At 37.7% G+C, this 13,387-nt stretch overlaps 1 protein-coding gene across 5 annotated transcripts in view; it reads left to right on the forward strand.

Moving 5' to 3' along the window:
* The window catches only part of AsnS (asparagine synthetase), a 91,742-nt gene that overhangs the window by 34,463 nt on the left and 43,892 nt on the right, over window positions 1-13,387 (forward strand). For all 5 annotated transcript variants that reach the window (XR_010860536.2, XM_067149756.2, XM_067149759.2 and 2 more), the window contains exons 4-5: window positions 532-769; window positions 2,924-3,100. Coding sequence is in view for 4 of the 5 variants with exons in the window: in XM_067149756.2 (XP_067005857.1) it covers window positions 532-769; window positions 2,924-3,100 (415 nt within the window). In the remaining variant the exon portion in view is untranslated. The remainder of the gene's footprint in view (window positions 1-531; window positions 770-2,923; window positions 3,101-13,387) is intronic.

Raw genomic sequence — 13,387 nt, forward strand, 5'->3', positions numbered from 1 at the left:
TAAGCACATTACCTTAGACTATAGGGAAACTTTGCACACTGTATAAAAAGAAATGTAGAGAGTGAGAGGATTAAAGGGAAGAATTATGTCTATAGTGATGGATAGTGAAATCAGAGGGATGGTAGCAAGGAAAAGTCACTGTATTCTTAATAGCATGGCTGCTTGTTGAATGCATGTGGGATTTTTGAAATGAAAAATCAACTTTCATCTTGAATTCCATATAAAACTGAAGGTAATGTGGTTATGATCTCAATATTGACAACCTCGTAAAAGGAACAAGAAAGATAAAAACTGGTTGTGAAATCAAGATGATTGTTGTTTTCTTAATTGCAGATTTTGGATTTTATTCCATCAACTTCTGGCATCCCAGTGTTGCTTCGACAGGACTGGGTTATCAGATTTTCTAGCCAGTCAGGAGGCTTGTACAGATGTTGCAATGTTGCAGAGGGATCTACATATGATCATTTTTGTCTTCCAGAATTTTTTTGAACATATTATTTGCTAATGGTAATCTGTTTCTTTTACTTTTAGTTGAAAGAGGAGTTTGGTTTCCAGTATGAGACCAAATGTGATGTTGAGTGTATCCTTCACCTTTATGCTGCTGGAGGCATTGAGCACTGTACCAAGAATTTGGATGGAGTGTTTGCATTTTGTTTAATTGATACAAAAAAGCGACGTGTATACCTTGCTAGAGATCCATTTGGAGTACGACCCCTTTTTAGACTTCACAGTGAGCTTGGTGTCCTTGGTGCTGCTTCTGAAGCTAAAGGTACGGTATATGCCTCATTATTCTGTCATTTAGTGTCCTGAGTCCTTGACTAAAGATTGATTTGAACTTCTATAGATTTTTCAAGTCTGTTACTCTAATTCCATTTGTGATAATTGCACTGTGTTCGAGAGTGTTACCTTGAGGTTTGTGAGGGAGGAATGATTCATGCTTGTACTGCCACTGTCACATCGTATTTGATTTGGAAATCAATGAATCAAAACAGATATGCATTTGGGGCTGTCGACCCTATGGCACATTCTTTGTTTATTTACCATTGTTTTCTTAAATGATATCAAAGAAGTTTGAAATTTATCACCTTGGAAAATTATTCCAGTTCCTAACTAATCTTCCTATAAACGAGTATATGCCCATTTGTCCTCTTGAATTCCAACTTTATCTTCTTACGATCTTTCGTATTTTTAAAAGCTTCACTCAAGCTTATTTGTCTATTAATGTCATTCCCAGACATCTCTCCACTGACAGCTTAGAACATTCTGCTTAGTCAAGCTATTAGTCTCCTTACTTCCAAATCTTCCCTGCCCAAAGTTTGCAACACTTTCATAACTCTACTTGTTTCTCCAAAATCACCCAAAACAAATCATGCTGCTTTCCTTTGCATATTTTCTATGTCTCAAATAATATAATCTTGGTGAGGATGAGGAAAATAGAATTATCGATATTTTATTGAATGAATATTGAATTTTCACAACCACATTAACTTCCTACTAATCAAGCAATTTGTAGGAATGTAGGAACAATGAAAGGGACACATTGTGAGGATAAACTCACTGACAGGGCAGTGCCGGAAGAGAGACCAGTAGAAAAAAAGCTTGAAAAGACAAAGACAATCCCCGCATCTTAATACACTGCTATCTTCAAATTGTTTGGATCTCTTACATATTACTCGATTTGTTGCTTCATCGTTCCTTTCCTTTACTCCATCATTTTTTCACTTGTTAGATCTTGTAGAGAATATTGAGTATGTACCAGGATCTGAGATCAATTTCCAGACTTCTTCCCTTCCGAGAAATTTCTCTGACTGTGACGTGCCAATCTTCCCTGCTGCCTAAGATACTTACTGTGGATCTGATACAACAGTCAGCACACCTATTTAGTTCTGCTCATAAACTTGGTGAATATTGAATTTTCATGGCTTAAAGTTCATTAGTTATTTATATTAATATATAAACTTTGTGAGTTTGCTCATTGGTGCTAATATCAGGAACTACTCAACTGATTTCAGTAATTCTTTCACCATTAGAAGACTTATTTCTTCAAGGTTATCGTAGGTTATATTTGTGCCAGTTTGGGAGCAGGTAGTTGTAAAAAAGTGTAGGGTAAATCAGAAAAATTGTATGTCCAGGATCCTGAAAAGTGATCATATTGCCAGAATTATTAGTCTTATTAAAAATGCAGCATTCTTAGAATTCAATTTTCTACAAAAATTTCACATGCATTTTCTTCATAACTCTAAATGGCTTACCAGAAAAATGTTCAATTACATGGTAAAGAAGCAGTATTGGCATGCAGCCCAGAAAGCTTGTGCACCCCGTGCGAAGTCTGAAAAAATCTTAGCGAGTTCAGTAAATTGACAAATAGCATTCTTTTTTTAATCCTTCAGAATACTGCTGGGCTCTTCTCAGGAGAGGGAAGCAGAACACTGCAGTGATTTCTGCTCATCACTTTCAGCTGTGCTATTATTCAAAATCTACTGGATCCCCCTCCCCCACACAGAAGTGAATGTTATTATTATCTTCATTTCTCTTTTGGATTCATGTTTGTACTTGTCTCTTTACGTTGCTTCCTCTTCCCATTCTGACCTGTTACTTTGTTCTAATCTTTGTCTCCCTCTTCCCACTATGACCTGTTACTTAGTTCTCATATTTGTGTGTTCCTAGTTTTCTGTATTTGTTTTATAATTGCTTATTATCTTTCCATTGCAAATAACATCCCACTGTGTTATATAATGTGAATCATTAATGCAACTAGAGATGTTGAAGAAGAGTAGAATTCATTTAGAGACTATTTTTATTATAACAAGTTACCATATAATTAATTTCCTTATAACATTCTTCACATTTGCTTGTTGCATGAACAGTGTTTTAAAATAAATTTGTTCCAGACTCTACTCATGGTCTTCATATCATCTTTCAGCTTTGATTGATCTTGCAAAAGAACTGTCTGAAGATGCTTGGAAGCTTGGACCATTTCCTCCGGGCTGTTTTGAAGAGTATGAAATCAGTGCGGATGGATCAACAAGAGTTATTCAAAAGACAGCTTATTACAACATTGGGGACAAACCTCAGTTCCGACCTTTGATACCATATGGAGGTCAGCAAACGTTTATATTTTCATATCAGTTGAGTTGACAGTATGCTCTTCTGGTGAGGGGACTATGTTTTTTTCCATTTGCTTGACAAAATATCCCTAGGGTGTAGGGGTACGGTAATGTTGTTATTTTTCCATGTTATCAGTTTGCAGTTGCTTTGTATGCAGTACCGTCTCAGTAATTCAGCCCTCGATTTTTGCCCGGTTCTTTTTTATATCATAGATTGTTGGCACATCGGACAGTTTATTGGTTCGCTAAATCATTCCTTCTCACCTTGATCGTATTTCTTGTGGATATCACACTTTTCACTTAATGGTAATGTTTTATGTTTGTATTTCCCGAAGTTTGGCATTGTTCAAACCATAGTTGATACTTAAAACACAAACTAAAATATGCAGCCTGACAAGGAACCCAGAACCATAGCAGCATGTGTCATAACAACAATTCAAGTAAATTTGTGTTCTCGTCCCGAGGTGGTGCAGCTCTTTTCAGGCATACTCCCCATTGGAGGTGAGCTGTATGTAGCATTTTAACCACATACCAGCCCCACTGCCATTCTTAGATTTCTGGCCGTACTGGAAATCGAATTCGGGCCACCGAGGATGGCAGCTAATAATCATGGGCCTAGTCATATGCTACAGAGGCGGACAATAATTCAAGTGAATGGCAAAAGGAAGATAGTGGATGCTTTTAAAGGCTCATTAATGAGTTGCAATTCAAATCCAGATGTTTCAACAGAGTGTGCCAGGCAGGAAAATAAGGGTGGTCATGCTGGATTGTTGAACGAACAGATTATGGAGATTGTTAGGAGCGCGCAGCTGTAAGCTCGCATATGGGAGATATTGGGTTTGAACCCCACTGTCGACAGCCCTGAAGATGGTTTTCCGTGGTTTCCCCTTTTTACACCAGGCAAATGCTGGGGCTGTACCTTAATTAAGGCCATGGCCGGTTCCTTCCAATTCTTAGGCCTTTCCTGTCCCATCATCGCCATAAGACCTATCTCTGTCAGTGCGACGTAAAGCAACTAGCACAAAAACAAAAAACAAAAAAAAATAGATTATGGAGATTACTGTATTTATTAGTTTGCTCTTTTGGCTAACTAGTTTTGTATCATATTGAATTTTGCCTCTTTTATTCATGCATAAGATGCATCCCAACTATGGCAGATTGTTATTGTTTATGGTTTAAAAATGCATTGTAATTGTATGCAAGCAATGGTGTAATGTCTCATAGTCACGTGATGTGTTTTATTTCAAGTAAAGGCACTTATGTGTTGGAGACTATTGCTGATGATTTACCATGTTTATTTGACCTCTTTTATAAGAATGTTGTAAATAAATATCACACGAGATATGTTCACTTCCTTTAACCACTTTATTGCCGCTAAATTTGTTCCTAAACCTGGATCCGCCCAGCGTGCCATATATGGCACGGCAAACTACACCGTTTTACAAGTAACAACTCTCATTATTGTTCCGTATTGAAGATGACGTTAGGCATAGATATCAAGGATAATTTAATAAAAAACCACCTATTCAATACTTTCCACGTTTAATTTGGTTATTATCTACATGATTTTATGTAAACTTATTTGGTCAGGTACATGTTTCACCCATTATTTTGGGCATCTTCAGCCTGTAAACAACCTTTAGGTCAAGGTTTGGGACCTTTTTAACCAATCTAAACATACCAATATATACACTATATACAACATATACATTATATACAATATATACAAACATAAGTTAATACAGTTAAGTTTTTGGTCCTAATCTATCTAATATGAAAAATGTCCAAAACTAAAATGGATCTTCTTTTCGGTGAAGAGGATTGCATATCGGGGTTTATGTGACCCCTATATCATATTGAGTTCTTGACGTACCGTGTCTGGTGACAGGATGTGTCGTCAACAATAAGCGGAGATTTGAACTGATTGTTGCTTGTGGGTTGGTCAAGATTGAAAAATATAAATTTAAATTAAATGTGTTTTAACTTGGCAGTTCTATTCTGGTTAACTTAAAATGTTCAAAAATAAAAATAAAATGAAACGGTACGTCAAGAACTCAATATGATATAGGGGTCACATAAACCCCGATATGCAATCCTCTTCACCGAAAAGAAGATCCATTTTAGTTTTGGACATTTTTCATATTAGATAGATTAGGACCAAAAACTTAACTGTATTAACTTATGTTTGTATATATTGTATATAATGTATATGTTGTATATAGTGTATATATTGGTATGTTTAGATTGGTTAAAAAGGTCCCAAACCTTGACCTAAAGGTTGTTTACAGGCTGAAGATGCCCAAAATAATGGGTGAAACATGTACCTGACCAAATAACTCTACATAAAATTATGTAGATAATAACCACATTAAACGTGGAAAGTATTGAATAGATGGTTTTTTATTAAATTATCCTTGATATCTATGCCTAAACTACACCGTCTCGTTGGACTCGTATTATTGAAACCGTGTGCACTGTATTGTTTATTACGATATTGTCGTGTTCAGCGAAGTCCCACCTAACGTCTTACGTGGTTTTTTTTAGTATATCTTGCTCATTGGTACGGTATAGCTACATAAAGGAAGTCTTGTTTTCACGAGTGCCAGTAATGGCTGCATGTTTGAAGTAAGTAATTCCTGTTTTACTTCTATAGTTATTTATATGGACCCTGTTACACTATATTTTAGCTAAGATTAGCTAAGTACAATTTGCTTTACGTCGCACCGACACAGATAGGTCTTACGACGACAATGGTACAGGAACAAGCTAGGAGTGGGAAGGAAGCAGCCGTGGCCTTAATTAAGGTGCAGCCCCAGCATTTGCCTGGTGTGAAAATGGGAAACCACGGAAAACCATCTTCAGGGCTGCCGACAGTGGGGTTCGAACCCACTATCTCCCAAATACTGGATACTGGCCGCACTTAAGCGACTGCAGCTATCGAGCTCAGTAAGATATGATGTCTTGGTGATGATTGGTGTCCTTTCATTTGAAGTAGAAGTTTGGTGGTACTTACCTGGCACACTGGGCGGAAGTGCTGTCTTTCTGCCCGGCACAACTCAGCCTATAATTATTATAGTTCTGATGTTCCTTTCCATTCATTTCATTCTTCCTTATCAACCTAGCAATGTATAATAGTGTAGGCTATAAGTTATGTGTTATAATTTAACCATTTTTAATCACACAGAGTAGAATTTTCATATAAAATTGACACTGCATTGTGGTTTTCTTGTTGAAATGTATCTTTTATGCAGTTATTCATCCTGTCTTTTCAATGACAAAATGTGGAAGTTGAAACCTCTGATTGACCTTCTACGTGCTTGTTTCATGGAAAACTTTTGAGCTGAGGAGCACTTGTCATATGATGAGTGTATGGTGCCATACTTCAGGAGGCATCCCCGCAAACAATTTATAAGAGGAAAACCTATTTGTTTTGGTTTCAAGGTATGGTGTCTAAACACTCGTCATGGATATCTTGTAGATTTTGAAATATACCAAGGAAACAATCCTAACGTGAATCCCCAGTATGAAGCAGAATTTGTGAAATGTGCAGCTCCACCATTTGTGAAATGTGCAGCCCCCCTTAATGCTAGATAATCTTCGACTGGATCTGAAAAATTTGCCCTTCAGATTATCTTTTGACAATCTCTTCACTGGAATGGGATTTCTAACACATCTTGCTGCACGGGAATATGGTGCTACAGGCACTCTTCGAGAAAATCGCATTTCTAAGGATTGTAATCTGAAATATTCTGCTACCATGAAGAAAGGAAAACTGGGTACATATGATTACCTAAGAGCTTGGAGGAAGGTGTTCAAGTTTGCCGTTGGGTGGATAATTCAGTAATAACCGTAGCATCTACATGTTGTGGAGTGCACCCTGAAAAGCGGGTATCTCGTTACGTGAAAGAAAATGACAGGCTATAGGTAGAAAAGTCCGAGTGTCTTAGCCATACATGATTTCTCACTACAATATGGGTATGGGAGGTACTGATCGTATGGGCTGTAACTTGATAGATGTGCGAGTCGGTATACGAGGAAAAAAGTAATGGTGGGCAATATTTTCCTGGGTCGTCAATGTAGGAATGCATAATGCATGGCAATTGAAACACGTCTCGAGAAGGCATTTCTCACCTTGATTGTTGATGAGCAATTGTCCAGACTTACCTCACACGCTATGCAACTGCTCCCTTGTTCAGCAGATCTCATTGTTTTGGACATAATGCAGTGCAGGAACTTTGGTACGATGGAATGCATCACTGGCCTTTTACAATTCTAGGAGCGAAGAGAAAATTGCCTTGCTAGGCCTAGAACCCAGTGTACCAAGTTCAATGTAGGTTTTTTTGTAGACTGTTTTACCGATTATCATACGCACAAAGGTAATAAGTAGTGTGTACTTGGCTTTCAGAACATCATTGTTAGTGCAGTACTCACATGAACAGGTGAATTATATTTGTACATACCGCTGCTATAATTCCTCATACAGACTGTCTGATTGCCTCACGATGTAATAGGTGATATGGGTAGCTTGTGAGATTTTAGCATTATTATTTAAAATATAAATTCATTCCCTCATACAATTTACAACTCAGGTAATTTACAACCCCTATAAAATCATTCCTAGCACCAAAAATCAAACATCTAGGTATTTTAAATAGATTTGGAATAACATTATTTTTGTATTATATGCAAATATTGAAGAAATACTTGTATGCTGACGATTTACAAAAGAAAGTATTGGATGAAAGCATATCAGTAAGCCAGATGCGAAATAACATCCAAATTCCCATATATGAAACAAAAGACAAGCACTACCACCCAGCGTGCCATATATGGCATGGGCCTTTTCTCAGAAGTTATCTGTCCAATAAATCCAACACTACAACGCTATTAAGGTAAACGCACTGAAGCAATTTAGTGTTCATTCTGTCAAGTACAGATATCAACAAATTCTCACACTGATCATTCACTTCCTCATCACACAGTCGATTCTGACAAGTAGGTGTACAAATATCAATGAAATCCTCAGCTCACTGTAACTCACACTCTGTCACTCTCGACCTGTTAGCTCGATATATATATATATATATATATATATATATATATACACCGTTCGACAAACAGTCTAGAAATATCGAACCGGGCGAGTTGGCCGTGCGCGTAGAGGCGCGAGGCTGTGAGCTTGCATCCGGGAGATAGTAGGTTCGAATCCCACTATCGGCATTCCCATTCCTAAGCCTTTCCTATCCCATCGTCGCCATAAGACATGTGTCGGTGCGACTTAAAGCAAAAAAAAAAAAAAACCTTCAATATGTTTTTAGCACATTTTTAGCTTGTATTATGTAGATTACTTTACCCCCCCCCCCCCCCTTATTTCACTGAAGATGGCTCAAACGAGTCGAAACATGTTTGAATTTTATTGCTCCTTCTAATGATGGAATTATGTTTTGTATTGAATTAGGAGGATAGATTTAAGTTTTTCCTTTGAAAAGTCTACAAAATACCGTATAAATCTGCTATAGCGAGTACGGCATGTAGTGAGAACCCCATTGTAACGACAGTTTTTTTCTGTGCCTTGAAAATTCCTATATTAAACTGTGCATTATCCTTTGGTTACAGCGAGAACTCTATCGCTGATGCATCTGTTATTACGAGTGATTAAGCATGCGTAATGTCTTTCCATTGTCGTTATTTATGCACTCCAGCGATTAATTGAATGTGATTGATTGTCTTCGGTATTGTTTCCTCGCTACGCACTAACAAACACTCTCGACGTGCGATGTTGGAGTCGATTAGTAATACTTGTCAACTGGTGAAATAAATTATTATTATTATTATTATTATTATTATTATTATTATTATTACTATTATTATTATTATTATTATTATTATTATTATTATTACTGGTGAAATGAAAGAGGGGAGCAAGTTTTTTTAATAAATGCGTAAATAACATGGTTGATAGCAGTTTTTAACTCATTAGCAATAAAGGCTGAAGTAACTGATTGGTTAATTTTAATGCTATGTACTGAATTAAGTAAGAATGTGATAACCTCAAGAACAGCAGAGTGCGTCACTGATTTCAAAGGTTAGTTTACATTATCTCTTGTGCGGTTAAATTTCAGAAAGGCTGTTCCCATGTAAATTTATAGCACTACTGGCGCTTGAAACATGTTTTCATGATACACATACATTGTTAAGCGTAATTTAAATTCAACATTTTTTTTGCATCTTGATGGAATGCATCTTCTGGAATGTGCGGGGGTAGCTTTCCTTACTTATTATTATTATTAAAAATTTCTTTGCATCACAATAGAATGCATCTTCTGGAATGTGCAGGGGTAGGTTTCTGCACTTTTACTTCAGTGTGTCTACATTATTCTTCAGAGTTCCTAAGTTTGAGTGAAATTGTAAGTATACATTTACTTACCGGTACTTCATAGTGAAATTGTATATTATTACTACTGAATTTTAGGTTAGGGTACACATGTTTGTGGTTAAGCGTTAGTATTCTTCCAAGACACTGAATGAGAAGGTAAAAATTACAAGGAAGGCCGATGAAGGGTAAAGAAACAGAAACTGCAATAGATAAAGAATTTGGAAATTCCTTTGTCCAACCTTTCAACACTTTTCAAAATTCTTGAGAGCATAACTTAGAATCTCAAGAAATGCAGGTTGCAAAGCGAATGCGCATTCGAGGAGCTAAACACTCCGATTTGGAAGTAGAATTGATTGAGTGGTTTTGGCATGTTCGAGCGAACAGTATCCCCATTGATGGCAGGGTTATTAAGGGGAATACGAATAAACTGGCTCTAAAGATGGGATTAGAGTTTGTGTTCAAATGGGTGGCTACAATGTTTTAAGAAATGCCACAATATCACGTGGCAAGACAGTGTGCGGAGAAGCAAAATTCGCGAACACTCATGATGCTAACACTTGGCGAAAAATTGTAGCTCATATCAACTCATACTCACCGAACAGTGTTTTCAATGCAGATGAAACTGCATTGTTTTTTAATGCCGAGGTCAAACAGACTTACAGTTTTTAAAGAAGAGAGGTGCCTATGGTGGAGGTGATCATTCAAGGATAGGGTCACTGTCCATTTGTGTTGTGGAACACAGTGAGTCAATGCTACTTTTGACTAGTACCGCAACATGAGAAATACTATGGTTGTACTTTACTAGCGATTATGATGGGCTGTTGACCTGGATTTTGGACCCCTTTAGACAAGAAGCTCAGTCCGGTGGTATTTGACCGTGCTCAAATACGTCGGCCTCGTGTCCGTAGATTTACTGGCATGTAAAAGAACTCCTGCGGGACTAAATTCCAGCTCCTTGGCGTCTCCGAAAAACCGTAAAAAGTAGTTAATGGGACGTAAAGCAAATAACATTAAGACGACAAGCATCGTTGATTCAAGATAGTAATTTGGAAGCAGGGCGTTGGTCAGTAATACTATTGTTTTAGGATAGTTTCTGGGAAGGTGGGGCATTGTGGGTCGAATCCACTATTTTAAGGTCATATTCATTGTTCATCGTCATCCTTTTGAATTTAGTCAGTGGATCAATTTAGGAATTTTTTAAAACTTGCAGTAACTTATTGTGAGTTGGATCCGCTGATTATTTTAAACTCATATTCATCCATTCATTCTTCATCATCATGTTTTGAATTCTGTTCAGTGGGTGAATTTTTGACTTTTGAATTGTCATTACATTTTGTACCATTAGGGGCCGATGACCTAGATGTTAGGCCCCTTTAAACAATCATCATCATCATCATCATCATCATCATCATTTGTGTTGCAGCTCTGACAGAATCAAGAGTCTATGCACTTTGTCATAGGAAATTTCGATAAGCCACGATGTTTTAAGGGCATCAGGCACGTTCTCTGCAAGTATAAAGCATCTAAAAATGCCTGGATGATGTGCAAACTTTTTGAGGAATTGCTTGTGTGTCTTAAGCGCAAAATGGCTTGCCAGGACAGAAAAATACTTCTCTTGTTAGATCAGTGTGGTGTACACAAACATAATTTAATTTTGAAACATGTGTCTTGTTTTTCTGACGGCTAACACTACCAGCTTCTTACAGCCCCCTAGATCAAGGGACCATTTCATCTCTGATGCGTGCCTACAGAAAGCAGCAGGTGAGTTACTTTCTCTGTGAAGTCACTAGAAATGTTCCGGCGAGAGAAATACGCAAGTGAAACGTGATTGATGTGCGATAGTTGCTTGGGGTGCTGTTCCTTCATCAACAGTTACGAACTGCTTCGTCAAGTGTGGATTTGATCGATTCCTTAAATGAAGTAGTAGTAGTAGTAGTAGTAGTAGTAGTAGTAGTAGTAGTAGTAGTAGACGGGAAGAGTTCTGGCAAGAGTCCGATGTCTGTACACCTTACGCCGAATACATCACCATCAACTAAGGTTGGAAGAAGAATCCCACCTTCCAGTATTTAATGTTCTTATAGCTAGTTCATGAAAATACATACATAATCCAGCTTTAAGTCTAACTACTATACGCGAACCTTTTCTTGAGCCCAATTTTTACGGGGTGTGGAGTAAGGAGGGAGCGCTGCCAGTTCCGGTTATACTGCTAACTGGATGGAAATGAAATCTGAATTGAATCGATAATATGATCGATTGATATGAATTTTCTAAACATGTATTATCTTATGCCAACAACTGTGTCACACATACATTATTTAACATTATATAACATTTCTCGATGCAAATCTTGTTCCTAGCATGAATTATATAGTTTGACTTTGCTGTGTTAACAACAACAGTACTCGTTCGTAAAGTGTACGACAGATGTTGCACAGCGATGCATAAGCGATTCATAGTTTGTGTTTCAAAGGTTGCCAATATGGATGTCGAAGATAACCGAGGTCTGCCGATTCAGCACTAGGGAGCTCAGGGCTCAAGAAAAGGTTCGCGTATAGTACTTAGTCTTGTAGTTAGTACATGTTTCATTCCTAAGATATGGAACATCTTCTGCTGAAAAATGCAAATGAGAAAATTGACACACATAATTAGAACACTGATGGTAAGAATGGGGTTGGAAATGTTTTTATGCTTCTTCTTCTTCTTCTTCTTCTTCTTCTTTGAATCTCTTGAGACAGGTATCAACTGGACAGCTTCATTGATTCTCTGTTCTGAGCATCTTGCTTCAGTTGTTCATAGCTTCTCCCTTGTTTGACATCTGTTAACCTTCAAACCTTCTTCATCCTCTTCCTCTTCCTCTTCCTTTTCTTCCATCTATTTTTCCCCTCCATCACCCTCTGTTGAAGACAACTTCTACGTAAGTGACCCAACGAGGATATTTTCCTCTTCCTTATCTTTTTCACAAGCTGTCTCTTCTTTCCTACTTTTCTTAGCACTTCATCATTTCTTACTTTACGTGTCCACTTCACTTTTTCCATTCTTTTCCATAACCATATTTCAAAAATTTCCAAATAATTTCTTTCTTTCTTTCTTAATGTCCATGTTTCAGCCCCATATGACACTACACTCCACACAAAACACTTTGCGAACCTCTTTCTTAAATCAGTAGGGATTGCCATAGGTGTCAAAATCCCTCTCACCTTTCTGAAAGCTTCCTTTCCATAGATATTCTGCTTCCTATTTCTTCTGTACAGCTTCCATTCCATGTCAATATACTTCCCAAATATCTGAATGACTTTACTTGTTCCAATTTCTTTTCCTGTAGTGGTGTATTAACAGCAATCTCCTTTCCTATTCTCATCACCTTAGTCTTCCCAATGTTTATCTTCATTTCGAACTCTTTGCCCACTCGCTCAATATTTTCCAACATGACTTGCAGATCTTTTTCTGATTCCGCTAATACCGCCACATCATCTATGTATTTTATGGTCTTTAGTGGTTCTCCTCCCACTACAACGCCTCGTGCTTTTTCCAGGGCCTTCTGTAACAGTTTTTCGGCATATATATTGAACAGAGCTGGTGACGTGCAACATCCTATCTCACTCCTTGTTGAGTTGTAACGTGCAAATAATAACTACGTCTTTCTTACAACACTTTATTTACTACTACTTACAAAACAAAAGGGAATCTACAAGCGTAAAACTCCACTTAGTTACAAGTCTGTCCGGTAGGTGTCGTTTGCTTGTACATTCAAACCTCAACATCCTCCCCACCCTGGTCGATTTCGAGAGGAATCACCAGTTGCACCGGTCGGCTGATTCTTGAACCATCTGGCAGACGCAGGATGGCTGTCCTCACTCGGCCGTCTCTTCCCTGAAGGACTTCGTCGACTCGGGCTCTTTTCCAC

This window comes from Anabrus simplex, chromosome 6 (assembly GCF_040414725.1).
Source record: "Anabrus simplex isolate iqAnaSimp1 chromosome 6, ASM4041472v1, whole genome shotgun sequence".
NCBI classification, from domain to species: Eukaryota; Metazoa; Arthropoda; class Insecta; order Orthoptera; family Tettigoniidae; genus Anabrus; species Anabrus simplex.